Source organism: Erpetoichthys calabaricus, chromosome 6 (assembly GCF_900747795.2).
Source record: "Erpetoichthys calabaricus chromosome 6, fErpCal1.3, whole genome shotgun sequence".
Lineage (NCBI taxonomy): Eukaryota > Metazoa > Chordata > Cladistia > Polypteriformes > Polypteridae > Erpetoichthys > Erpetoichthys calabaricus.
In genome coordinates, this window is record NC_041399.2 from 7,337,852 (window position 1) to 7,364,312 (window position 26,461).

General features: G+C 42.1%; 1 protein-coding gene across 2 annotated transcripts in view; it reads right to left on the reverse strand.

Annotated features, from left to right (window-relative positions):
• Positions 1–26,461, reverse strand: part of snx16 (sorting nexin 16) — an 82,490-nt gene that overhangs the window by 22,505 nt on the left and 33,524 nt on the right. For both annotated transcript variants that reach the window (XM_028803381.2, XM_028803380.2), the window contains exons 3-4: positions 20,577–20,663; positions 5,841–5,989 (exon numbers count right to left, since the gene is read on the reverse strand). In XM_028803381.2, the coding sequence (XP_028659214.1) occupies positions 5,841–5,989; positions 20,577–20,663 (236 nt within the window). The remainder of the gene's footprint in view (positions 1–5,840; positions 5,990–20,576; positions 20,664–26,461) is intronic.

A 26,461-nucleotide genomic window follows, 5' to 3' on the forward strand; every position in this document is an offset into this window, starting at 1 on the left:
ATTTAAACTAAACGCCTCAATCTATAATATGGAATACTGAGATGTTAAATGTTAACATTACCAGAATGAACAAATCTTTTTCAGATGTGACATGTATGTCTGGGTGGCACGGTGGCGCAGTGGGTAGTGCTGCTGCCTCGCAGTAAGGAGACCTGGGTTTGCTTCCCAGGTTCTCCCTGTGTGGAGTCCCCGTGTCTGTGTAGATTTCCTCCAGGTGCTCCGGTTTCCTCCCACGATCCAAAGACATGCAGGTTAGATGCATTGGCGATCCTAAATTGTCCCTAGTGTGTGCCCTGCGGTGGGCTGGCGCCCTGCCCGGGGTATGTTCCTGCCTTGCGCCCTATGCATTCTGGAATTGGCTCCAGCAGATCCCTGTTACCCTCTGTTAGGATATAGCGGGTTGGACAATGACTGAGTGACTGACATGTGTTTCTTGGTCATTGTGTTCTTCTTCGATCTGGAGATAGAACTATTGAGATGAGAAGGGGCGCTGTTGCTAGTGATGTTTCCTCTTTTACCCAAGTCTAGATCAGAAGTCTGAAGACGATGCCTAGTGCACCCCACACTCCACCTAGAGTGTCCAGGCCCATTCCAGTGTAGCTACCACATAGACCTGTGAAAGGCAACCTTTTTCGAGTTTCGGCGCACTAAGTCCAAAAATTTTCTTTCGCGGCGCACCTGAGGGACTGCCCATAAATAAAGTCGTGACGACACAATCTATTGACAATCGCCAATAAAAACAGTTAATTTTACAATTTTGAAAGACATTTTATTAATAAAGTAATTAAAGGATAAATCTTAAATTTAATTAATGTGAACGTTGAGATTGTTTTTCAGCACATATGAGATTGATGCGAGGATCAATTTTCGAAAGACAGACGCGCATTTCCTTGTCGATCATTTGAAGTCTCTTCGTTGCTGAGAGTTCTTCGGCAAGTCAAGCAAAACAGCAGTGACGGATCATTATCAGATGGAATGAATCCATATTTAAGATAATCTTCATTGTATTTCCGCTTTTTTCCTGTTGATGTTACAGTTTTCTTATCTTGCCTGTTCTCGTTCGGTTTATCTTTCTTATCTTTTCTAATTAGAAATCTCTCCATCTAAGTTTTTTGGGAGTTTTTAGAATAAACTATGTATGAATTTTTCTAGATAAAGTTTAATTAAAATTACCGTAAATAAAAAGCGAGTGATAATCGTTGAGAATTAAGTTACAAGGAAGTATCAAATGCTTGCGTCACAACAAAATGTTTTTCACCACAAAGAACTGGAAAAGGTCACTGAGTTTACAAAGTTTACTGTGTTGATCAGCGGTGTCAGAGCGAAAATAAGGTTAATTTTTCCATAGTAATACTCAGACGATTAAGTGGTGAGAGCTACAGCTACAGCGTTACTCTCTCGTCGGCAAGAGCCGAAATGTAGCGTTCGTATTTTCTCGTTCTGTATTTCCTCCGCCTTCTTCTATCCGTACAGTGAGTGAGATCATCTAACAACGAGACTTTTTAAGTCTCACGAGATGTATTTTTGACACCGCTGGTGTTGATATTATGATGAATTGTGAACAGCGAAAATTTCAACTTGCATTCAAAATAAATACATTCGTTTATTCAACAATCTGATTAACCGTTATCTGTTTTTCCAACATAAAATATATTTTTTTAAACATTATCTTTTTAATCAACCAAAAGTTCAAAAACACTAGCAATTTTAAATATTTTACAAAAGTTTTCGCGGCGCCCCTAGAGCACCGGTACCCGACAGTGACATAGACGGACAACAGCCAAAGGATGGCATCACTTGTGGAACTTGTATCACCGTGGACTGATCTCCCAACAAAATTAATTTTTTTTTGTCACTGTGGGTGTCAATCTTGGTCACAGGGAAAGAAATGTATAGTTTTATACAGGGTCCCAGTGGACAGAGTACAGTGGAATTCTTACTTGCATGTGCTAACCAACAATTAAAATGTCACTCTTCTCTGACACCATGGTTCGTGACTACACCCACCTTAACTTTGAAAGTTTTGTCTTCTATACCTAAAAAATCCAATAACATGTTTATCTCAGCAGTAAATATTTAAGGCCAACATTGAGACTTCTTAAGGTGAGGTACAATATGGCCTGTTCAGCAAAATAAAGTGGTGGCGATGGACTGGGAGATCAAAATCAACAGGAGAATAAAAACCAAAGCAAACAGAACCAAGGATAATGTGGTGGACATTAAACGAAGGAGAGCTTAACAACAGGTTTGAACCGAAGTGCAGTCATTTGAGAGTTTGGAGGAATGGAGCATGAAGAATAGTAAAGTGGTATTAAGATCAGGTGAAATGATGTTGGCTAGGACGGCAGGAAGGAACCCACCTGGGGACAAAGTGGTACAGGATGTGATAAAGTCTATGAAAAAGGCAACGAAGACATTAGGGAGGGAGGAAGATAGAGAAATGTAGAAGCAGACAAATAATAATAATAATAGAACGTTTTATTTATATAGCACCTTTCCCATGATCGGCAAATAATGTAGTGACAAGAGGCAAGGACAAACTTTGGTGAAGGTGTATGAAAAATTGGGGCGAAAAAGGGAAAGAGAAGTATTTTTTTTAGAAGAACGAAGGCTAGGAACAAAGCTGAAAAGAATTTTAGTCAGATAAAGTAGATGAAAGACGAGCAGGGTGTGTGCTCGTGAGTGAGCATGATAACATCAGGGGGTACTTTGAAAAGCTGTTGAATGAAGAAAATCCAAGGGTAGTATTTGGGTAACGGAGATCCAAATGAAGGGCAGGTGCCAATAATAAGGAGGGAAGAAGTAAAAGGAGGTAGTGTAAAGAATTAAAAATGGAAAGGCAACAGGATTGGAATGAAATACAAGCAGAAGTGTGGAAGAGTTTAGCAGAAGAGGGAGTCGCGAGATCTAATGCAGAAGATCTATGAACAGGAGAGAATACCAGAGGAGCGGAGGAACAGTGGGATTGTACCCATTTACTGTATAAGGAGAAGAACGAGAGTCGGGGTTATGGAAACTACAGAGGGATAAAGCTGATGTCATACACAATGAAAATTTGGGAAAGGGTTATAGAGAACAGGCTTAGGAAAGAGACCACCATAGGGGAGGAGCAGTTTGGTTTTATGCCAGGAAGAGAAACAAGTGATGCAGTCTTTGCAGTGAGAAACTCATAGAGAAGCTTCGAGAGAAAGAGAAAGGATTACATATGGTGTTTAGTGATTTGGAGAAGAAAGGAGGGCCAGAGAAGTGTGTGAGGATTGTCCAGGATATGTATACGCGAGTGAGGACTCGGGTTAAAAGCGGTGTTGGGGTAACAGGCGAGATCTCAGTTAGAGGAGGTCTGCACCAGGGGTCTTCTTTAAGTCCTTAACTATTTGATCTGGATATGGATGTGTTAACTCGGGGGATACAAGACCAATCCCCCTGGTGCAGGCTTTGTGAAGATGGCATTGTGTTGTGTAGCATCAGAAAGGAGAAAGTGGAGAGGAAGTTGGAAGAATGGAAAAGCGCTTTGGAAAATAAAGAAAGAAGAAGACAGAATATCTGAGGTTTAACGATGATCAGAATTCAGAAGTTAGCCTTCAGGGAGAGCCATTGAAAACGGTAGATAAATTTAAATATCTAGGATAAGTGTAGCCTAAGATAAAAAGCTAGATGCAGAGATAACCCACAGAGTGCAGTGTGGAAGGAACAACTGGAAGAAGGTATTGAAGAATTAAAGTGAAGGTTAAAGGTCTGGTTTTCAAGACAATGGAAGAGACCAGAAATGAGGTGTGGAGCTGAGGCATAAGCAGCAAAGGGAGAGCAGTGAAGAAGATGGATGTGGAATAAATGAGAATGTTTTATTTATACACTGTAGTACCTTTCCCATGATCGGCAAAGAGTGTAGTGACAAGAGGCAAGGAACAAACTTTAGTGAAGGTGTATGAAAAATTGGGACGAAAAAGGGAAAGAGAAGGATTTTTTAGAATAACGAAGTCTAGGAACAAAGCTGAAAAGAATTTTAGTCAGATAAAGTAGATGAAAGACGAGCAGGGTGTGTGCTCGTGAGTGAGCATGACAACATCAAGGGGTACTTGGTGGTTTTGACTGAGATTTCCTGAACTTGTGTGAGTAACAAGGCACAAACATCAGTTACAATGGCACTGGCATCTAGCGAGAGATCAAAGTGAATGCAAAAAGCAAACTACTGTGTGGACGACGTTTTGCCTATTATCTCTGAGCTAGAGAATGACTTGTTGACAAGTGATCGAAAACGAATGTGAGGTTCCAGCTTCAGTTGACTGGTCCCCAGCTTATCATGGTGCTGAACTGGTTCATATAGCTGATATGCCTACAGCAGTGTTCACCAGGGAGGAGTGCCACTTAACAATGATAAGTGATAGAAACCAGATTGCAATGCATTGCAACCGTGATCGCTGCTGCTGCTGCCTTTGCCACGTGAAGACAGCTTGGCAGCATGCCTGCCACACATTCTTGTCAAACTGGCTGCCACAGCATGCAGCAACAGACGTTTTATGTTGATTTCTGTGTGAAACCATTGCTTTTCAGAAACTGTTTCTTGGAAAAAATATTCAGCTCTCAAAGAGTTAAAAAGCTGTTGAATGAAGAAAATCCATGGGTAGTATTTGGGTAATGGAGATCCAAATGAAGGGCAGGTGCCAATAATAAGGAGGGAGGAAGTAAAAGGGGGCAGTGTGTGGAGTTACAAAAAAAGGACAGAATAAGAAATGAGACAATCTGAGGTGCAAGAACAGTGGGATAGATATCTAAGGAAGGACAGGAAAGCACATTGAAGTGGTATGGACACATGATGAGGGGAGACCACGAATATAGGGGCAAACGAGAGATGGGAATGGAAGTCCAGGGGAAGAGAAAGTGTGGGAGGCCAAAGCGGAGGAGAGTGTTGTCACACATGTGTGCTTGGGAGGCAGTCTAAGGGCTCAACTAAGGGCAAGACGCGGAGTCAGGGGTTGACAAAGTGCACTAATGTCTCTTCTCCCTCTCCTACAGATCGCCAGAAAGGAAGCCCAACTAAAATACTTCCAACTCCCGCACTCCCTTCCTGATCACGCCTCCCTGCTGACCTCACTTCCGCCCACCTCTTCCTGCCCATCACTTATAAAACCTTTCAGCCTCATCTTACGAGTCAGTCCCATTTTGGACTCCACACCAGCCATTACTCTGCGTTTGTTTTTTGAGAGAGAGATAATTGCTGTTAACAATATATGGGGTGGATCCCCAAACCTTTTTTTCTTGTTAGTCTGTTTTCTTACAATGGATAAAAATAAAAAGATCTGAAGGAAAAGGGTCTGACTAAAAGAGGGTGCAGGACCGAGCTGTAAGGAGAAGGCTGATCAGACCCCCATATGCAAGTGGGAAAAGATGAAGAGGAAAAAGAAGAAGTGGACAGCACTGCATGTCAATCAAACAACATCATCCACCCATTCCACTCACCTATGCAGGTAGTGAAGAGCCAGTTTCTATGCCAATGAACACCATTTTTACTATAAAGTATGGTGTAGCCACCACTACAATATTAATAAAGTGCAAATCAGAACAGGAAGGACACGCATGGAGCACAACAGACCTGTTGCCCTCTTCAAGCAAGATAGCATTATGGGCCAAGGGACTACAACCGGTAAATGGTGGTCGCTGCATCATGTCTCTCTATCTTGTTCATTTCATTCTATTTTCCTTTGCATTTTTATATCTAGTGATGGACGAGGGACTATGTGTGTGGCTCGACATGCTACATTAGTAGACTGAGATCACCTAATGATGGATATGGCTTAGTAGTAAACAGTCAGAACTTATTTATTTTCAGACCATCTACTTACCAGTTTGCAATGTCTTTATGCGCTACCAGGTTCTGTAGGAATGCCTGTAACCCTAGCTGCCTGTCTTCCAGGAAATCCGGATTGTAATTGTCCTTGAACCAGCGCTTTGGAGGAAGTGCAAGGCGAAAACCAGGAAACATCTCCTTGAGCTGCAATGCAAAAATCATTTGTTTAAGAAATGCATGAATGAAAAGTGTCCGCCTCAATCCAAACCCCCAAAGAGAAAGAAGCTCATGTTGTAAAATATTTACATACGTATACGCCTATTAGACCTAACATTAAAAGCTCTAAAGGGTGACATGAACACCATAAATGGTCTCGTCATAACAGCATGCAAATATTAGGCAGCAAGTGAACAGTCAGTTCTTCAAGGTGACATGTTGGGTGCAGAAAAAAATGGGCAAGCTTAAGGATCTGAGCAACTGTGAGAAGGTGCCAAACTGTGATGGCTGGACGACTGGGTCAGAGCATCTCCACAATGCCAGGTCTTGTGGGGTGCTGCCATTATATGCTGGTTAGTATTGAATGTGATGGTCCAGGTTGGCACCAGTCCCTTGTCAGCTTGAACCCGGAACCATCGATTAAGAAACCAAGGATGAGATAATCACATGAGGACATACACAGTCTGCAAAAGTAGGTGTAAAGTGCTTTGAGAGCCTTTATTAAAACAAATTTAGTTACAGTGTCACACTCCTTCATAAAAAAAAAAATCAAGGTGAACAGTGGAGGTTACAAGTCCAAATAAATGACAATAAATAAATCCATGAAAACAAAACTCTAGGCAGTCTTCTAGTAAAACAGCCACGAGCCTCAATCTTCTTCTTCTTTCAGTTGCTCCAGTTAGGGGTTGCCACAGCAGATCATCTTGTTCCATATCTTTCTGTCCTCTGCATCTTGTTCTGTCACACCCATCACCTGCATGTCCTCTCTCACCACACCCATAAACCTTCTCTTAGGCCTTCCTCTCCTCCTCTTACCTGGCAGCTCTATCATTAGTACCCTTCTCCCAATATATCCAGCATCTCTCCTCTGCACATGTCCAAATGACAAATGTCTCTGACTTTGTCTCCCAACCGTCCCACCTGAGCTGACCCTCTAATGTCCTCATTTCTAATCCTGTTCATCCTCATCACAGCCAATGCAAATTTTAGCATCTTTAACTCTTCCACCTCCAGCTCTGTCATCTCCAGCTCATATAACATAGCTGGTCTCACTACCGTCCTGTAGACCTTCGCTTTCACTCTTGCTGATACCCGTCTGTCACAAATCACTCCTGGCACTCTTCTCCACCCACTCCACCCTCCCTGCACTCTCTTCTTCACTTCTCTTCCACAATTCTCATTACTCTGTACTATTGATCCCAAGTATTTAAACTCATCCACCTTCGCCAACTCTACTCCCTCATCCTCACCATTCCACTGACCTCCCTCTCATTTACACACAAGCCTCAATGCTTCTCTCTAAATCCGGCATCTTCCTCCTCCTCATCTTATCCCGTAAAGGCCTTGCAGCAAGAAGAGATGCCCAACGACAAATGTAGTCAATCATCAAAAATCAGATTTGTGTTCTTGACTACGATTCCTTAGGGCTTATACAGGTGATCCTACTCCCGCCGCCATTCCCGACTTCTGCGGAAGCCTACACTGAGCACAGGGGTTGCTCCTGAAATGTAAGGTGCTCAGCAGGATCGATCCTCTTCAGTCCCGTTGAGCACTGGCCAGACACTCCCCTCTCTGGGACTTGCACCTACCTCCATCCCAAAAAGCACGGCTCGCACTCCTGCCTCTCACTCCCTCTTTCCTTTACCTTCTGTTCTGTTTTTTTCTTCAATCGTCTCCCCTATCCTCCCGTTTCCTGCCCTTATATACACTGATTGGGTGCAGGTGCTGGTTCGAGTTGTGAATGAAGCACTTGATCGTTTGCATGTGCATTCGCGAGCAACCAAGCGCCCCAATCAACCTCGGGGTGGCGTGTGCACGTTCCCATATGCACCTGCTCCTTCCTGAAGGCTGCACACTCCGGAACTTCTATTTATTGATTTAAAATGCGCAGCACCACGGACCTCTCTCATCACATCTACCAAAAGTGGTCCTAGGAAGGACAACTGGTGAGCAGGTGACATGGTCAGGGGTACCCAAGGAAAAATGAGCCAAAAACTTTGAAGAAAAAATGTTATTGTGTGAAACAGAAACACGTTAAGATCAAAACGTCAACATAAATACAGTCGTAAAGGCACGTGGAGTGTCCACTGCTGTTCTGATGCAGAATTAGCACACGTCCTTTGAGTGATACGTTTGGGGACAGTCACCGATGTCATAATCTGGACAGTAGAAGCATGATTCCTTGGGCTCTTGCACAGTAGATGGTAGAATGTCAGGGCCAGACCTGCACGATCGACGCACTCTGTGTGTTATTGTAGGGTACCACACTGCAAGGCATTGCACTAACATGGGCATTGCCAGTTGCTGCATTGTGAACACTGCTTTTCAATTGCAATTATTTTGACTATTTGCCACGTAGCTACTGTCCGCAACGGTGAAGCTTCCCATGACTGAATTTACTGGGCATATCATAGCTGTGCCGTATTACGCATCAGTTTCCTTATCCGTGTCAAAGTCTGATCACCAATTCACATCAACAGCACTATCATTCAGTTCGAACAATGGTTCAGTTTCAGTTTGTTCTAAAACTGCCTTTACCGCTTATCATTAACTATTGTGTCTTTCATTGGAGGCTCCGCCCCACTCATGAATATTGATAAATTACACAAGAGTTACCATGAAGTGGCAGAAAGCATAGAAATAGTCATGTTTTTTAGAAGTAGGCTGTTATTTCTGTCACTAGATAGCATCAGAATTTTCTCCAGGCAGTAGTTATTCAAGCTTGACATTATTAAGTGTATCATTACATGTCACCCCATGCCTGACTCGGGTTTAACCGGAATTGCATAGAATTCACGCTCAGGGTCAATGTCAAGGAGGTAAAACTCAACAGTTTTCTTGACAACTTTTTCATTCTTGCAGCCCTCACCATTCTTCTCTAAACCTTAGACATGCCCTCCGCTATACCACAGATGACTTTTTCAAACAGTTTATCTTGCAGAGCACATCAGCCAACCTCTCCCGTCTATTACAACTACAGGTCCCCGGAGTGACTCGCCTGTACCAGAGTTACTAAATCTAAGTAAGCTAGTAAGCAGAGTACTTACTCTTAAGGGTACTTCGATAGCCCTTCGATTGCCTGATACAGACGGCCTGCTCATTCTTCTCCACCACCATAGGTTAGCTCTGGAACTGCTCTGGAATGGCTGTCCACGTTCTGTGGAGACTCACACATGATGGCTCCAACAATCCAAGTGCTCTTTTGCTCTCGCTGGATCTGTCTTGTTCTTGCTCCCTACATGATTAACCTCCTCTCCCTTTATTCAATCTTTTTAAGTCCGTATTGTAGACGCTACTCTACTTGCTGCTAATGAGGGGGCGGCTGCACTTATTTCTCTATTGCACGTGCATACTTAATTACCTAATTCCCCCTTTTGAGAGCTCTGTGGCCACTCATATTTCAGTCGTTGCTCCACCTGCTAGTGCTGGATCAGTACCAAGATTTTGACTTTGGTATCGATGCCTGCTTTGGGACGTCAGTACTGATACTAAAACATTTCTGAAACCAATAACAGAAAACTCCACAAACCCCCTGATCTTACTCCAGCCTGTTGCAGGGTAAGAAGGTGTGATGGACAGCTCCAGCCTATCCCCCATTTCCCCCTGGCCCCAGACAAATATCCATGCTGTCTAAGGAGAAATGCAACAGGGAGTGCGCCTTGTATGGTCCACGCAGAAATAGGGCAAAGAATACTCCAGAGCTGTCGGTTGTGGATGGGCTTTACCTTCTCACTGAGAGTCTCCGTTTTAAGTGCTGAACTAAACTGGATGTGCTATCACTTTTAACCGCTTTTGCCTTTTTGCAGACTTTGCATTTAGCATTAGTTTATTTGACATCCGCTCTTTCAAATCCAAAAAAAAGATCCGGACAGCCCACTTAACGTTACAACCTTTCTATGGACGGGCACCCCCGGTCAGATTCTTAAGACATTAATATGTTACGATTGCACACACACACAACCAGCTGATCAAACTAAGGGGTTTGCTTGACTGTCTACCTGTATCATTTGAAAAAGACACACGTGATTTTCATGTTTGAATATTACTTTAAAACAGGGGTTTCTAACCTGAGGCGCTACAAAGAGGAAGGCTTCATCGCGAGTCGCCAAAATTGAGTGAAGTGCGTTGTTCAACTTTACGGTGGTGCAGTTGGTGTTGTTCAGTGTGCCATCAGTTACAGGTCATTTACTACTTAGTGCTCCTGTTATGTGATATGAAAAGAATCGAGCATTAAGAGCGAAACTGTCACCTATAAATCAGTCAAAGAAATGCGCATTCTCATGGGTTCCCTTGCTGCGGACGTTTTTTAAGCGAATGGAATTTCCACCTTGTGATGATCCATACGAGAAGGCAGAGGTCTTGAGTCGATTTCTGTGCAAGCGTTGATCGACACTGAAACGTCACCGATTTCAAGGTCTGATTGACATTTCTGTCAGGAGGGGACAATGGGGACTGAATTGAAGGCAACACCTACTGCTTACACTCAGCCCATTTCTACTGCTGGCGGTCCTAACAGTAGCCCAGCAATTTAAATGTGCGGTGCATCCTTTTTTGAACAGGGGTTATCAGGGGGAGAAAGCTTGTTGACTGGTCCATTGCTTCATGAGGTTCTGCAGTCATTCAAACCCCTTGGATCGTTGATTGTATGTCATTTCCTTGCACCGCCTGATGCTTTGTGGGATACCGCAACCCCCGGATCATCAATCGAGTGTCTAAGCTTCATGGATGGGGGGGGGGGACACATTTACAAGATTATTGATATTTATAAAGATAAAATGCTCAAAGTTTATGCACTGAGTTAAAAACTTATTGAGTTCAATTTGTTCACCCGCAGTGGGGTACAGGGTTCAATTTGTGATTCAAAAATTAGAAATTTGACATCTTCATTTTCAAATGTGATATTACTGTTATAGGGGTTGCGAACAGAAATGAAACATTTTCTAAGGGTGCAGGGCATAGAAAAATTTGAGAACCTCCGCTCTAAAATATGATTTTGAATGAAATGATTTAATTGCACAGCCCTAATTATAACCAGCCCGGCTCTCACTCTGTGCCACCTCCTCAGGTCCCCGCAGAGACCAAACAAGGCCTCAGTCTCTGCTGCTCCTTCTGTCACTCAACAGCCTTGACGTTGCACTGGAATGGCAGTCCACGTTCTCCGGAGACTCGCACCAGCCATCCATGTGCTCGTTTGATCTCGCTCTTTCTTGCACTGTTTGGAATCAATTCTTTCCATACATGATTAACCCCCTCTCACTTTACTCAGTATTTTTTGAGTCGGTAGTATAGGAGCTACTCTACTTGCTGCTAATGAGGGGATGGCTGTGCTTATTTCTCTGTTGCACTTGCACACTTAATTAGCAAGTTCCTCACTTTGAGTGCGCCGTGGCCACCCATATTTCAGTCGTCGCTCCACCTGCTAGTGTTGGATTTTGACCATGGTATCGATACCCACTTTGAGACGTCAGTACTGGTGCTAAAACATTTATGAAACAAATAACGGAAAACTCCACAAACCCCCCAATCTTACTCCAGCCTCTCTGATGCGCTGAACTATTGTTCGCCTCCTTGGTGCACCACTCCACCATGCCACACTACAAGCCTCTTCCCACTTGAAGCTGTGAAGTCTCAATAGCGTGGCTTCAAAGTGGTTTGGGGTGTGTGTGTGCCCCCCCCCCCCCCCCCCCAAGTCCTGATGGTGTCGAAGCCTACAAAGGCTTGGTAGGGGGGCCTGTGAATTTCTGATCGCGTTGAAGCTTACATGAGTCTGTGGTTTTTGGTTTTGAGGACGTCCCAGATGAAGTCAAAGTTACATTGAAAACAATTTTGTTCCCAGTGACGTCCCCACTGCACCCAAACAATGACTTCCACGTGAACTTCTGATAGCTTCTAAGCAATGGAGGTGAAGTCTTGAATGAGTAAGTGTTGAGGAAGAAGGACAAGGGATTGCAGGGAATGCTGACAATTACTTCCGTTAGGAAAAATTCCAAAATGCTGGTACTGTACGGTTTTAAATTTTGCAACCTTCCCATTTCTGGTAATACTCCACCAGGGCGGAGTGGTGGCTCTGAGGCTAAGGATCTGCACTGGTATCCCGAAGGTTGCCGGTTCGAATCCCCGTCACTGCCAAAAGAGATGCTACTCTGCTGGGCCCTTGAGCAAGGCCCTTAACCTTCAATTGCTCCAGGGGTGCTGTACAATGGCTGACCCTGTGCTCTGACCCCAAGGGGTATGCGAAAAACAAAGTAATTTCCTTCGGGATTAATAAGGTACAATAAAAAAATAAAAATAAATAAATAACTGATCTGAGTCATAGATAAAATAACAAACTGCACAGGCCATTTAGTCTATGGATCCATGAACTGGAGGTAATACTAAAACGTACAAAATGCAGAGAAGAAGCAAACGTTTTCCACAGTCGACTCACCATAGCAGTATATGGGCTGTGGGCCTCTTCATCTACTATTCTTTTACACTCATGTGAATAATTACTAAATGCAATTATTTCTACAGACGCCACTCGTGAATCTCATTAGCCTGCTATAACGGAGGTGAGACAAAGAATGTTATTTTTCCTTTCCATTATCATTGGTCAAGCGAGAAAAAGATCAACGAACCGTACCAAGAATTGCAGTTCTCACAAACAATGAACGTCTACAGTATTTGTAGTGACAGGTGCAGCCTGCGACAAAGAGATTTTAAAGGAAAAGGTTGATCTGTTTAGTGCAAGCAATCTAATTATTTTATACTTTCTTCTTAAGGGGATTTTTTTGCTTTCTTTTTTTAATTCTCACTTCATGCTCGAAGGCTCACGGTACTTCCTCTATTCCAACACCAAACAACTGAGATCTTTCATCTAGTATATGAAAATGAACATGGCTTTGTCTGCTTTTGATGCTAAGTGGTCTCCAGATGAATACCCGGGAAAGCACCGCTTTTGGTGTCTCGTGTTTAATGTCATTCTATTGTTTGTGAAGATGATGGCAGCCCATACAATTTTTGGGTGTTGTGATGGTCAGATCATGGCCACTTCTGATGACAGCTGTTGCATCGTTTGGTTGCTAACATCAGGATTACTAACGTATAAGACAGTGGCTGCACTGCCACTATAATCAGGGTTAAGACACAGTAGTGGGGTGTTAAAATATCTCAACAGCCTGCAAATGTGAACAGATCCATTACACCAGGGGTCTCCAACCTTTTATCCCCCTGAGAGCTACTTTTACAAAATGAAAATGGCAAATTTCTAACGTTTATTCTCATAGCTCATTTCAACCCAAACAAACTGAATACGCTTGTTTTGCCTGAACATTTAAAAAATGTTGGTGTCCACAACTCACATTTTGCATTAAAACATCACCAAAAATATTGAGTTCACCTGCAAGTGCATTTTGTATGTCTGTATGCATTTTCTAGTGTAACTCACACTATTGAATTAAAACATGAATGCTGTCAAAACAAAACAATGCAATTCCAAATACACCAATATGACTTATTCCTTTGTCATTTTGTTCCATGTCACTGTTTCACTTCCCAAGAGTATTCACATGTCCAATCGCATGTGTGATGTGTTTAGATGATTGGCACAGCATGGAGTCAACAAGAGAGACAAGTGTATGGTGGAGTGGAGCACTTAGGTTCACTCTTCTGGAGTCATTTAAATGTTCGTTTGTCAGTCTTGTTCTGAACTTTGATTTCATGACATTCACATCAGACTCACAGAGGTATGGAGACCCAAACAAAGCAGACATTTTCAGAGCTGCTTGGTGAAGATTCTTCTAGTTATCTGGCTCTACTAAGCTCCAGAAATGCTGTTGAGACTTTAACTGCACATTATTTTGAAGGTTTACTAATATATAATATATAAAATCCAATGTCTGTCTGTCTGTCAGTCAGTCTGCTTTTCATGAGAGAACTACTCTAACGGATTTAGATCGGGTTTTTTCTATAATTTGCTTAAACATTCTGGCTGATTTTGCGACTTCTCTCATTTCGCTAAATATCATAGTTCGCTTGCGGTGCCAATTTATTTGTGCGAATCTGAGAGACACGTAGCGGGCCGAGGGGAGGGGCCTTTCTCATTCACTCGCCAGCATCAGGGCGTGTACCTTAACTCCGCTAAGCTAGCAAACAAGAGAACAATTGAATTCAACTTTGTTTGATAAAAAATAAAGTGTTACTTAGGCCTTGATGAGTTTGAGTCCAGATATTCTCTTAAGTGTATGCCACATTGAAAAGATAGATCGCAATTCAGATTGTGGATCGTGATTTTGTGTTAAAAGGATCGTGATATGATTTTTTGGAAAGATTGCCCACCTTAATTTATGTAGGATTCATTAATCCTTTGGCGAGCTACGTGTTGGAGACCCCTGCATTACACACTATATGGCCAGAAGTATCTGGACACCCCTCCACATTACTGACTTTCAGCTGCACCCCTTGTTAACAGGCCCATTAAATCAAGCAGACGGCTATGCAATCTCCATTGACAAACAGAATGAAAAGCTCAGTGACCTTAAACACTGCACTGTCAGAGGATGCTACCTTTGCTATAATATGCAAGATTTAGATTAGAACAGATAGACAGATAGATTGATCGATCATATGTGAAAGGCACTATATTATAGGTAGAGTGATTGGCAGCTTGTATTAGCCACACTAGAATGGAGACATGTGACTGTGTCACTTCACCCCTTTAATTAACTCTCCTGCAAGTGCTCATTCAAACACTGAGTGCCAGATCTTTTACATTTATTTTTATTTTGTCCGACTTCTTTATCCAAGGTGGATTACAACATTTTAAATAAAATTAGTTACTTTCTTAGTTTTCTTCAATTGAAGTGCAGACAGCTGAAGTAACAAGCTAATGGTCACACAGTATAAAGAACAGGATTTGAACCGACAATATCAATACCACTTTTTAGCTGAACTATACGGTATACGTGGCTCTACTAATCATTTTTGAAAAGTACAACTTCTGCTGAATCAAATGATACATAACACTTGCAATAAACTGGCAGACTTCAGAAAAACTGAAAAACACTAAAAAAAAATGGCACTGACATTAGAATATTAGAACAATCTGGACAAGAGCAGGCCATTCAGCCCAACAAAGCTCACCAGACACTTAATTCTCTAACATCAAGTCGAGTTTTGAAAGTCACGTCCTACTGTCCACCAGAATACCTCGTCAATTATTCCACGTGTCTGTAGTTCTCTGTGTGAAGAAAACTTTGCGTGAAATTGTAGTTTTCTTGCAAGCGCTATTACAGTAGCTCGCTCTTCTTTTTTTGGGACAAATTTCTTAAGATTATTCCTATATGTAATGTAATACAGTGCATCCGGAAAGTATTAATTTTTTTCCTCAGAATTCTGCACACAACACCCCATAATGACAATGTGAAAAAAGTTTACTTGAGGTTATTGCAAATTTATTAAAAATAAAAAAAACTGAGAAATCCCATGTCCATAAGTATTCACAGCCTTTGCTCAATACTTTGTCGATGCACCTTTGGCAGCAATTCCAGCCTCAAGTCTTGTTGAATATGATGCCACAAGCTTGGCACACCTATCCTTGGCCAGTTTCACCAATTCCTCTTTGCAGCACCTCTCAAGCTCCATCAGGTTGGATGAGAAGCGTCGGTGCACAGCCATTTTAAGACCTCACCAGAGATGTTCAATCGGATTCAAGTCTGGGCTCTGGCTGGGCCACTCAAGGACATTCACAGAGTTGTCCTGAAGCCACTCCTTTGATATCTTGGCTGTGTGCTTAGGGTCGTTGTCCTGCTGAAAGATGAACCGTCACCCCAGTCTGAGGTCAAGAGCGCTCTGGAGCAGGTTTTCATCCAGGATGTCTCTGTACATTGCTGCAGTCATCTTTCCCTTTATCCTGACTAGTCTCCCAGTTCCTGCCACTGAAAAACATCCCCACAGCATGATGCAACCACCACCATTCTTAACTGTAGGGATAGTATTGGCCTGGTGATGAGCGGTGCCTGGTTTCCTCCAAACGTGACGCCTGGCATTCACACCAAAGAGTTCAATCTTTGTCTCATTAGACCAGAGACTTTTCTTTCTCATGGTCTGAGAGTCCTTCAGGTGCCCTTTGGCAAACTCCAGGCGGGCTGCCATGTGCCTTTTACTAAGGAGTGGCTTCCGTCTGGCCATTCTACCATACAGGCCTGATTGGTGGATTGCTGCAGAGATGGTTGTCCTTCTGGAAGGTTCTCCTCTCTCCACAGAGGACCTCTGGAGCTCTGACAGAGTGACCATCGGGTTCTTGGTCACCTCCCTGACTAAGGCCCTTCTTCCTCGATCGCTCCGTTTAGATGGCCAGCCAGCTCTAGGAACAGTCCTGGTGGTTTCGAACTTCTTCCACTTACGGATGATGGAGGCCACTGTGCTTATTGGGACCTTCAAAGCAGCAGAAATTTTTCTGTAACCTTCCCTAGATATGTGCCTCAAGACAATCCTGTCTCGGAGGTCTACAGACAATTCCTTTGACTTCATGCTTGGTTTGTGCTCTGACATGAACTGTCAACTGTGGGACCTTATATAGACAGGTGTGTGCCTTTCCAAATCATGTCCAGTCAACTGAATTTACCACAGGTGGACTCCAATGAAGCTGCAGTAACATCTCAAGGATGATCAGGGGAAACAGGATGCACCTGAGCTCAATTTTGAGCTTCATGGCAAAGGCTGTGAATACTTATGTACATGTGCTTTCTCAATTTTTTTATTTTTAATAAATTTGCAAAAACCTCAAATAAACTTTTTTCACGTTGTCATTATGGGGTGTTGTGTGTAGAATTCTGAGGAAAAAAATGAATTTAATCCATTTTGGAATAAGGCTGTAACATAACAAAATGTGGAAAAAGTGATGCGCTGTGAATACTTTCCGGATGCACTGTATATTCACCCATAACGTCTAACACCCCAGAGATCTTATTACCTTTGGATGCAGAAAAAGCAATTGAAATGCTTATATGGGGCTACCTTGTAGCAGTGCTATTGTGGGAAGAACTCGATTTTCCAGCAGCCCAAGGGGGATTACCCTCATTGTATGACTGAAATGGAAGCAGGGGCTGCTGGGGACAAGAAAGGCCAGCAGGAAAGTTGAAAAAGGGTGCCCGGTGGAGCAACTGGAGATCGGTGTTTTTGTGTATCCTGTCCGACGTGTCTTCTGAAAAAGTCAATTCTGCTCCTGGATCATTTCCCGTTATGATGAATGAACAGTCTTGTGCCTGCCTGTCGTGTGTATAGTGGTGGATTAGTCGTCGTTGTGGTCATCAAAAGGAGCGCTCCTGAAAATCTCACCCGTCGCCACTCAGGACTGCCGGCAAGACTGGTTTACTCATTTATTACGGAAGCTGTTCTCGAGATTGTAATCTTCAAACCAAACCATTTCATCCGCTTTTGCCGCACTGGACTGTATGAGGATATTGTAGTGAGTGTTTATTGTCATGGTTTATTGTTGTGTTAAAATTGTATAACCGTAGGGGAAAGGGGAGATTTGTCCGATTGTTGCTGTTGTGTATTGGGTTTTCCATCTAATATATTATTTATTCATTCATTGGTTTTGTGTCTCTGCCTGTGAGTGTGTGTGTGGGTCGGGTCAACACTGGGTGCATTCATGGAATCCCTACTGAAAAAGTAAATAATTCAGAGTCTTATTGACAGTGCGAAATTTTAGTGGCACTGGACTGCTACAACCTACTCACTACATTTAACAAATTTGGGTTTGGCCCGAACATATGTGCATGTATCACTCTACTGTATACCAGTCCTGAAGCATCAGTTTGTATTAACAACATTATTACAGACTACTTCAAACTAGAACGCGGTACTAGACTTGAATGCCCCCTGTCACCACTGGTATTTGCAATTACCACTGAGTCATTGGCGGTTAGGTGTTGGTTGAATTGAATTTAGCTTTGTTAAGCTTGATTTGATTGTATGGAATGTTACTTGCTTTTAATAAAATCAACAAAACAAAAAAAATAGATTACTCCTGTGTCGTTCCTAGTTGGTGGAGTGAGCTGCCCACTTCCATCCATACTGCTGACTCCTTCATTGTATTCAAGAAGCAATTGAAAAACCCATCTGTTCTGTGAAGATTTGTCTGTTAAAATATTTGCTGTGTGATGTTTTATTATTGTTGGGTATTCTGCTGTTAGATTAAGTTGAATTGCTTTATCGAAAGTAACCTATGATTGTAAAATCATTAGTTATTACATCAGTTAATAACAGTTAATTTATTAGTTATTACATTAGTTATTACATCTTTTCACTTGTGGCAATTAACCTTTGTTACCTGTCCTACTACACTTGCTGAACATACAGGCCCAGGCCTAATGTTACTTGATTATGTTTACCCCTGTTGTAAATTGCTTTGGTTAAAAGTGTCTGTCAAGAAAATAAATGCAAATGTATTAACCAATTTATTGAATTATTAATGATAAAGGTTATGATGTGCCTTCTGGCTTGTTAATCTTGAATTAACTTTTAAATTGAAGACATGCTGCTGTCATCACAGATGCAAACCCGAGTGGTCAGCCCCTATCAACTGCTTTTTGGATGAGGTGGGAACTTGAAAGTTATCACAGTATGAATGAAGAGGTTCAGAAGAATCTGATGGCTACCTGTGTCTATAGGATCGGAGAATGTAGGAGAATCGTGAGCACGTAAAGAGGGAAATATTAAATGTCCCCCTACTCGGCTGATAGGTCTGTGATCACTGCTGACTATTGCACCTTCTCACAGAATAAGCTAATCCAAAAATGGAAAGAATACGGAGCTACAATACAAATAACATGGAAAGGACTCAGATCTGGCCTGTCTTCATAAATGAAGAACGTTCAATTGCTTTTAAGTAAGTTGGATGAACATTTACACGTTACAGCGAGTCACAGACTGTTCAGTGTACAGTGGCATTTTTTTTATAACCAACTTAAAGGTATTTTAGATGCTATATAATGCAGGACAGTTTTCAACTGATATGACCCGAAAAGAGTGGTAAAAGCAGGAGAAGGTCTAGAGACTTATGAAGGGGATGTGAGCACATTACAATTAAAGCTGATAAGTGTGATCTAGACCAGCGGTTCCCAAACTTTTTCTGTTCACAGCACACTTAATGTTTCAAGATTTTTCCATGGCACCCTAAGTTAAACCACAATATAGTTTATAGTTGTTTAATACATACCTGACAGTTGCAGTGTGCGGTTGGTGACTTGGCGTGATTAGTTATAAAAAATGAAATGCAAATTATCACAAATGTGAGGATGGACAGGATTAGAACTGAGGACATTAGAGGGTCAGCTCAAGTTGGACGGTTCGGAGACAAAGTCAGAGAGGTGAGATTGCGTTGGTTTGGACATGTGCAGAGGAGAGATGCTGACTATATTGGGAGAAGGGTGCTAAGGATAGAGCTGTCAGGCAAAAGGAGAAGAGGAAGGCCTAAGAGAAGGTTTATGAATGTGGTGAGAGAGGACATGCAGGTGATGGGTGTGACAGAGCAATATGGAGAGGACAGGAAGATATGGAACAAGATGATACACTGTGGCAACCCCTAACGGGAGCAGCCAAAAAAAGAAGAAGAAGATTAGAATGGTTTCAATTCAGTTCTTCTCTGAGGTACATCATATGGTTGAAAAAAGGCCAATTTTCTAAATTAGTTGACTGCGATGATAAACACCAATCCGAAACCACAAATGTCGACTATGTGACTTCTTTTGTGCACATTGATTGGCCCTGACTAGTTCATGCATCACGAATGGAACAAGCCTATTATATTCACGATTCATAAGCATCTACGCTTGTTGCCCAACGTCCTGAGGAGTTCATTTGGGTCTGTTTCCAAAACGATACCATTCAGTCTCATTAGTGGTACATCATTTATTATGAATAAAGCACTGGAGAAAGACTTAACTTACAAAAACGGTTGGTTATTGTTATTATAACGGTATTATTATTCATTTTAGATATTTTGAATTATTTTTGGACTCGTTGCAGTTGCAAAAGATGTCTAAAATTGGAATATTTTCGATGTGCACCAGTAGGCCAGTTTGGGAACTGCTGATCCAGACTTTAAAAAACTGACTGAAGTTGTTCCCATTACTGCCTAGGAGCGATTGCAGCATCCTGCTGATGTTTATTTTTAAACTCGGCAATAGGACGATTAGGAATTTCTAAAGCAACGTCTAACGACATGTTTCTTTTGTAGACACAACAGGCTGGATCTGCTTTTCTCAAATATTAAAGCCTTCAAATGAACATCCGGACAGGTCTGTCCATCTTACTGCCTCCTATAGCCCTCTTATTGATCGCACCAGTTCTCCAGTAGCCAAGCCAGAAGATCTTATGTGTGTTTAAGGGGTTGTTGTTTGTTTTATTTTTTATATATTTCTCTTTCCCTCTCTCAAGCTTCTGTAAAGTTCTAATTTTCCCTTGGGGAACAAATAAAGTACATCTAAATTTACCCTTAACTAGTTCCTAACTGTGTTCCTGTGTTCTTCATGAGCTCATTTTAAAGTCACAGTCCCGATCCCCTTGACTAATTTCCTTCATACATACATACCTTATCATTCAACCGTGAGAAGTCTGTATATCTTCGAAAGACAATCCAGCTCTCGTCTGGGGACTTTCGTACAAGGATTTTGTAAACCTAAAACAAAAAAGCAACAAATTGGAATAATAATATCAGAGGCCCAATGTTTTAAGAATAATCACGGGTCAAATTAAGCAGAACGTTGACATTTTGTTATTTATTTAGTTAACCCAGAAGGCCAAAAGGACACAAGTCATTGCTGGCTTTAGCATCATTACTGTAGTTGGACAGTGGACAACTTCACCCAAGATGACACACAAGACTAGGGTATTAGAAAATTGTATCCATATTATTTGACATCTACAGCACATGTAGATTAAGCAACCTACCCAGTTTTTTCACAGTCATTTAGGCCGCTTTCACACCACATTTCCTTTCAAAAAGGCAGACAATAGTCTCCGTTTTCACATTTTATCCACACCACCCCAAAAACAGACTTTTCAAAATGTTCCCAAGAGTCTTATACTTCTATATGTTGATGGAGAAGTATAGCGAAGACAAGAAGGAGTTGCATTGCGTCTTTGTGGACCTGGAGAAAGCACATGACAGGGTGACTGAGAGGAGCCGTGGTATTGTATGAGGAAGTCAGGAGTGGCAGAGAAGTACGTAAGAGTTGTACAGGATATGTACGAGGGAAGTGTGACGGAGGTGGGATTACATCAGGGATCGGCTCTGAGCCCCTTTTTTATTTGCAATGGTGATGGACAGGTTGACAGGTGAGATTAGACAGGAGTCCCTGTAGACTGTGATGTTTGCTGATGACATTGTGATCTGTAGTGAGAGTAGTGAGCAGGTTGAGGAGACCTTGGAGAGGTGGAGATATGAGAGGAGAGGAATGAAGGTTAGTAGGAACAAGACAGAATACATCTGTGTAAATCAGAAGGAGGTCAGCGGAATGGTGAGGATGAGGGGAGTAGAGTTGGCGAAGGTGGAGGAGTTTAAATAGTAATGGGGATTGTGGAAGAGAAGTGAAAAAGAGAGTACAGGCAGGGTGGAGTATGTGGAGAAGAGTGTCAGGAGTGATTTGTGACAGACGGGTACCAGCAAGAGTGAAAGGGAAGATCTACAGGACGGTAGTGAGACCAGCTATGTTATAATGGCAGGAGATGGTAGCACAGGAGACAGAGCTGGAGGTAGCAGAGTTAAAGATGTTAAGATTCACATTTGGTGTGACGAGGATGGACAGGATTAGAAATGAGGACATTAGAGGGTCAGCTCAGGTTGGATGGTTGGGAGACAAAGTCAGAAGATAAACCTGATGCGAGTGATAGTGAGAGCAAAGAGTGGAGATGACAAAGGAACTGCCCGAGATCCAAAGACGACCACCTCATCTGTTAAACATGGCGGTGCTGGGGGTGTTATGACTTGGGCATGTATGGCTGCCACAGGTCCGGGCACACTTCTCTTCAATGATGATGGAACTGCTGACAGCAGTGGCACGATGAATTCTGAGGTGTGCAGAAACATCTGATCTGCTCAAGTTCCAGTCAATGTCTCCAAACTCAATGGATGGTGCTACATTCTGCAACAAGATAATGAGCCAAACACACTGCTGAGGCAACACAGGAGTTTATCAAAGTAAAAAAATGGAAAATTCTTGAATGGCCACGCCAATCACCCAACTAAAATACAACTGAGCAGGACTTCCACACGCTGAAGAGAAAACCTAAGGGGACAAGCCCCCCAAAACAAGCAGGAACTGCAGATTAGAACATTAGAAAACTCTAGACGAGAACAGGCCGTTCAGCCAAACAAAGCTCGCCAGTCCTATCCACTTATTTCTTCCAAACAAAACATCGTCGAGTTTTGAAAGTCCATAAAGTCTTACTGTCTACCGCACTACTTGGTTGCTTATTCCAAGTGTCTATCGTTCTTTGTGTAAAGAAAATCTTCCTAATGCTTGTGTGAAATTTCCCCTTAACAAGTTTCCAACTGTGTCCCCGTGTTCTTGATGAACTCATTTTAAAGTCAACTTCTCGATCCACTGCACTAATTCCTTTCATAATTTTAAACACTTCAGTCAGGTCTCCTCTTAATCTTCTTTTCCTTAACCTGTAAAGGCTCAGCTCTTTTAATCTTTCCTCAAAACTCATCCCCTGTATCCATTAATCAGCCTAGTCGCTCTTCTCTGAACCTCTTCTAGAGCTGTTATGTTCTTTTTGTAGCCTGGAGACCAAAACTGCACACAGGACTCCAGATGAGGCCTCACCAGTGCATTATAAAGGTTGAGCAGAACCTCCTGGTATTTGTACTCCACACATCAAGGCGCTATATAACCTGACATTCTGTGAGCTTTCTTCATGGCTAATGAACACTGTCGGGAAGTCGATAGCTTAGAGTCCACTATGACTCCTAAATCCTTCTCATAAGGTGGACTCTCGATTTTTCGACTGCCCATTGTGTATTCAAACCTCACATTTTTACTTCCTATGTATAATTCTTTACATTTACTGACATTAAATTTCATCTGCCACAAATCTGCCCAAGCCTGTCTGCTACCCAAGTCCTTCTGTGATGATACAACAGATTCCAAATTATCTGCTAATACCATCTTGGTATTTTCTGCAAACTTAACCAGCTTGTTCCTTATATTCCTATCTAAATCATTTATATATATTAAAAATAGCAGCGGCCCCAGCACTGACCCCTGCTGGTCACCACTCTTAACATCAGCCAATTCTGATGAGGTTCCTCGCACCATCACCCTCTGCTTCCTGTGTCTGAGCCAATTCTGTAAACATCACCCTGAGCCACCACTTCTTTTAGTTTGATGCCCACCTCTCATGTGGCACCTCATCAAATGTTTTCTGAAAGTCCAGATAAATGATATCATCTGCTCCCCTTTAATCGTATCCTTTTGTTGCCTCCTCATAGAATTCCAGCCTGTTAGTAAAACACGACCTCCCTCGTCTGACTGTTCCTAATATCTCCTGTCCTTGCCATGCGTTGCTCAATCTTATCCTTAATAATTCCTTCCATTAATATTCCTATGATGCATGTGAAGCTTACTGGCTGCATTAGAGGCTTGGCCGAGCATCACCAGAGAAGATCTTCAGCACCTGATATCTGTGAATGGCTGACCTCAAGCAGTCACTGTATGTAAGGGATATGCGACAAAGAACTAAATTTGATGGCTTTAATAGGCCTGCCATTGATGTGTCCAAACATTATGGTGCCCTGAAATGGGGGGGACCATGGAGACAAAGTGTTGTGTGACCGAAATACATGCAAATCACTTCAAATAAAACTGTTTCTCAGCTGGTGGCTAATAGCATTTGGTATGCAGTTAGTAAGTAAGCAGTAGAAGCGCCAACAGATAGGTGTTTTCTTATTTCTGGGAGGTTTCTGTAACTCACGCTTGTGGTTAAATTCATACATAAAATCACCACAATGAAATAATGAGACATTACAACCCATAAAAAGCTCTAAATAAATGCGTATCTTAACACAGGAGAAGTCAATTCTGGGTCTGGAGGGCCACAACAATCTCTCCATTGTGTCCTTTCCTGACACGCCAGTTTAATTCACTTCTGTTTTAGGGTTTCTGCACTTCCTAAGTCAGACGTTCTTAATCTCTACACTGGAGACCACAGTGGCATCAGGTTTTCATTTCAACCAATCAGTAAAATCTTTACTTCTCAATGCTGCATAAGCAGAAGACAACGTCATTATTGTCTTGTCTTTGGTATATGCAGAAGTGGATTTACCTGCTACTTTAATAATCACCTAGAAAATGGGCCTTAAACTCCAGTCCTGGAGGGCCGCAGTGGCTGCAGGTTTTCATTCTAACCCATTTATGAATCAGTGACCTGCTTTTGCTGCTAATTCACTTCTTTTGAATTCATTTTAATTGATTTGATCTTAAAGACTCGGACCCCTTGTTTCTTTTTCCTTAATTAGCGGTCAAACAATAATGAGATACAAAACGAGTCAAAACAACTGGTGTCCATCATACAATATCTGAAAATGAAGAAAGATGAAGGTCTCAGGAATGCTGATCTGCTCAGGTCCACAAAACATTTTACCAGTCCTCTTAGAAAAGAGAAAATCAGCAATTTCGGAAATGTCTTCTATTGAAAATAAGAGCAGCAACAAGCCATGGAATTAAAGAGCGGGTTTAATTAACAACAAGACTCGGCGCCTAATTACGAAACTGGTTGGAGTGAAATTGTTGGCTCATTCATTTCACATTTCATTTCTGTTTGGGTGCCATTTAAGGAAAGGAATGAAGCAATTCAGAGGAACAAATCTTAAAAAACAACAAGTCAATTGAAATGAAAGGAAAAAGGACTTAATTAGCAGCAAAAACAGGTCACCAATTAAGAAAAAGGTTAGCATGAAAACCTGCAGTCACTGGGGCCCATCAGGACCGGAGTTTGAGACCACTGCAATGGATGGCGGCACTACAGTAGGTGACAGAGACGCTGAGATAAGAGTTCTCTCGTATGTTATGTCTTGACAGGATCAGTGAGATATGACTTACCTCGTATCTTGTGTTCAAAGTGTTAAGACAGCAGAAATAAGAAACAACACATCTAACTTAATAAACAAATGCTATGGTAAGATGGCCACAGTGAGGACAGGGAAACAAAACCTCCAGCCAGATGGATGCTGGAGAAAAATAAACCTCTAAGGTTCGACGTCCAAGGAAATATTAAAAGATGTCCAGACAAGTTTGCTAAACTCTATGTTCCTGAGTTACCACATTTGTTACGAAACTTCTCTGACCATTTACTACTCGTCACCCTACAAACAAGTTCCTGTCACCCAAAACGTAGGATGAAAGCCACAGAAGTGCAATGAGAAGGTACAGACACCTAATGAAAGCTCAATAGTTAAATAGTCCTTATACTGCTCCACTGTGGCTGTAACTTTCACTTTATGCTTTTCCTTTAGCAGATGCATCCTGGCACAGCCCTCGACTAGCCTGAACATGGCGTGCCCTCAGTGAGGCATTATCAGTTGTTTTAGCTCGGCTGTTTTATTATTAAGTTTTACTTCCTCTTTAAGACAGTCATAACATGAAAGGCACAAGGGTCAAACATTTTTACTGCCCAGCTTCTTCAAGGCCGACTCCTGAAGCTGCCTGCACTAACTGAACTCTTCTGTAATCCTTGAATGAAAGGCCAAATTAAATCGGTCAACACTAAAAGATAATATCCATGGGCACTGGGGCACCGAGTTACTGGGATTGCAGAATTCAAAGAAGAAGCAACAAAAGCAAACAGTCATGTAAAAAGTAACACCACCAAATGGAATATATACTGTATATACATATATATAGACATATGAAAACATTTGTGAACCCCTCTCAGCCTGCATAATAATTGACTCTCCTTTCAACAACAAAGATAACAGTGGTATGTCTTTCATTTCCTAGGAGTACTGCGGTGTTTTCCAAACAAAGATTTTTAGTAACGCAGTATTTAGTTGTATGAAATTAAATCAAATGTGAAAAACTGGCTGTGCACAAATGTATTTTGCTGATTTGAATGCCTGTCACTGCTCAATGCTGATTGGTTGATGAGCTTGTTAAGCCTTCATAGACAGGTGTGTCCAGTCATGAGATATAAAGGTATTTAAGGTGGTCAATTACAGTTGTGCTTCCTTCCCTTTGACTCTCCTCTGAAGAGTGACAGCATGGGATCCTTAAAGCAACTCTCCAAAGATCTGAAAACAAAGATTATTCAGTCTCCTGGTTTAGGGGAAGGCTACAAAAAGCCATCTAAGAGGTTTAAACTGTCAGTTTCAAGTGTAAGGAATGGAATCAGGAAATGGAAGGCCACAGGCACAGTTGCTCTTAAACCAGCAGGTCTGGCAGGCCAAGAAAAATACAGGAGCGACATATGAGCAGG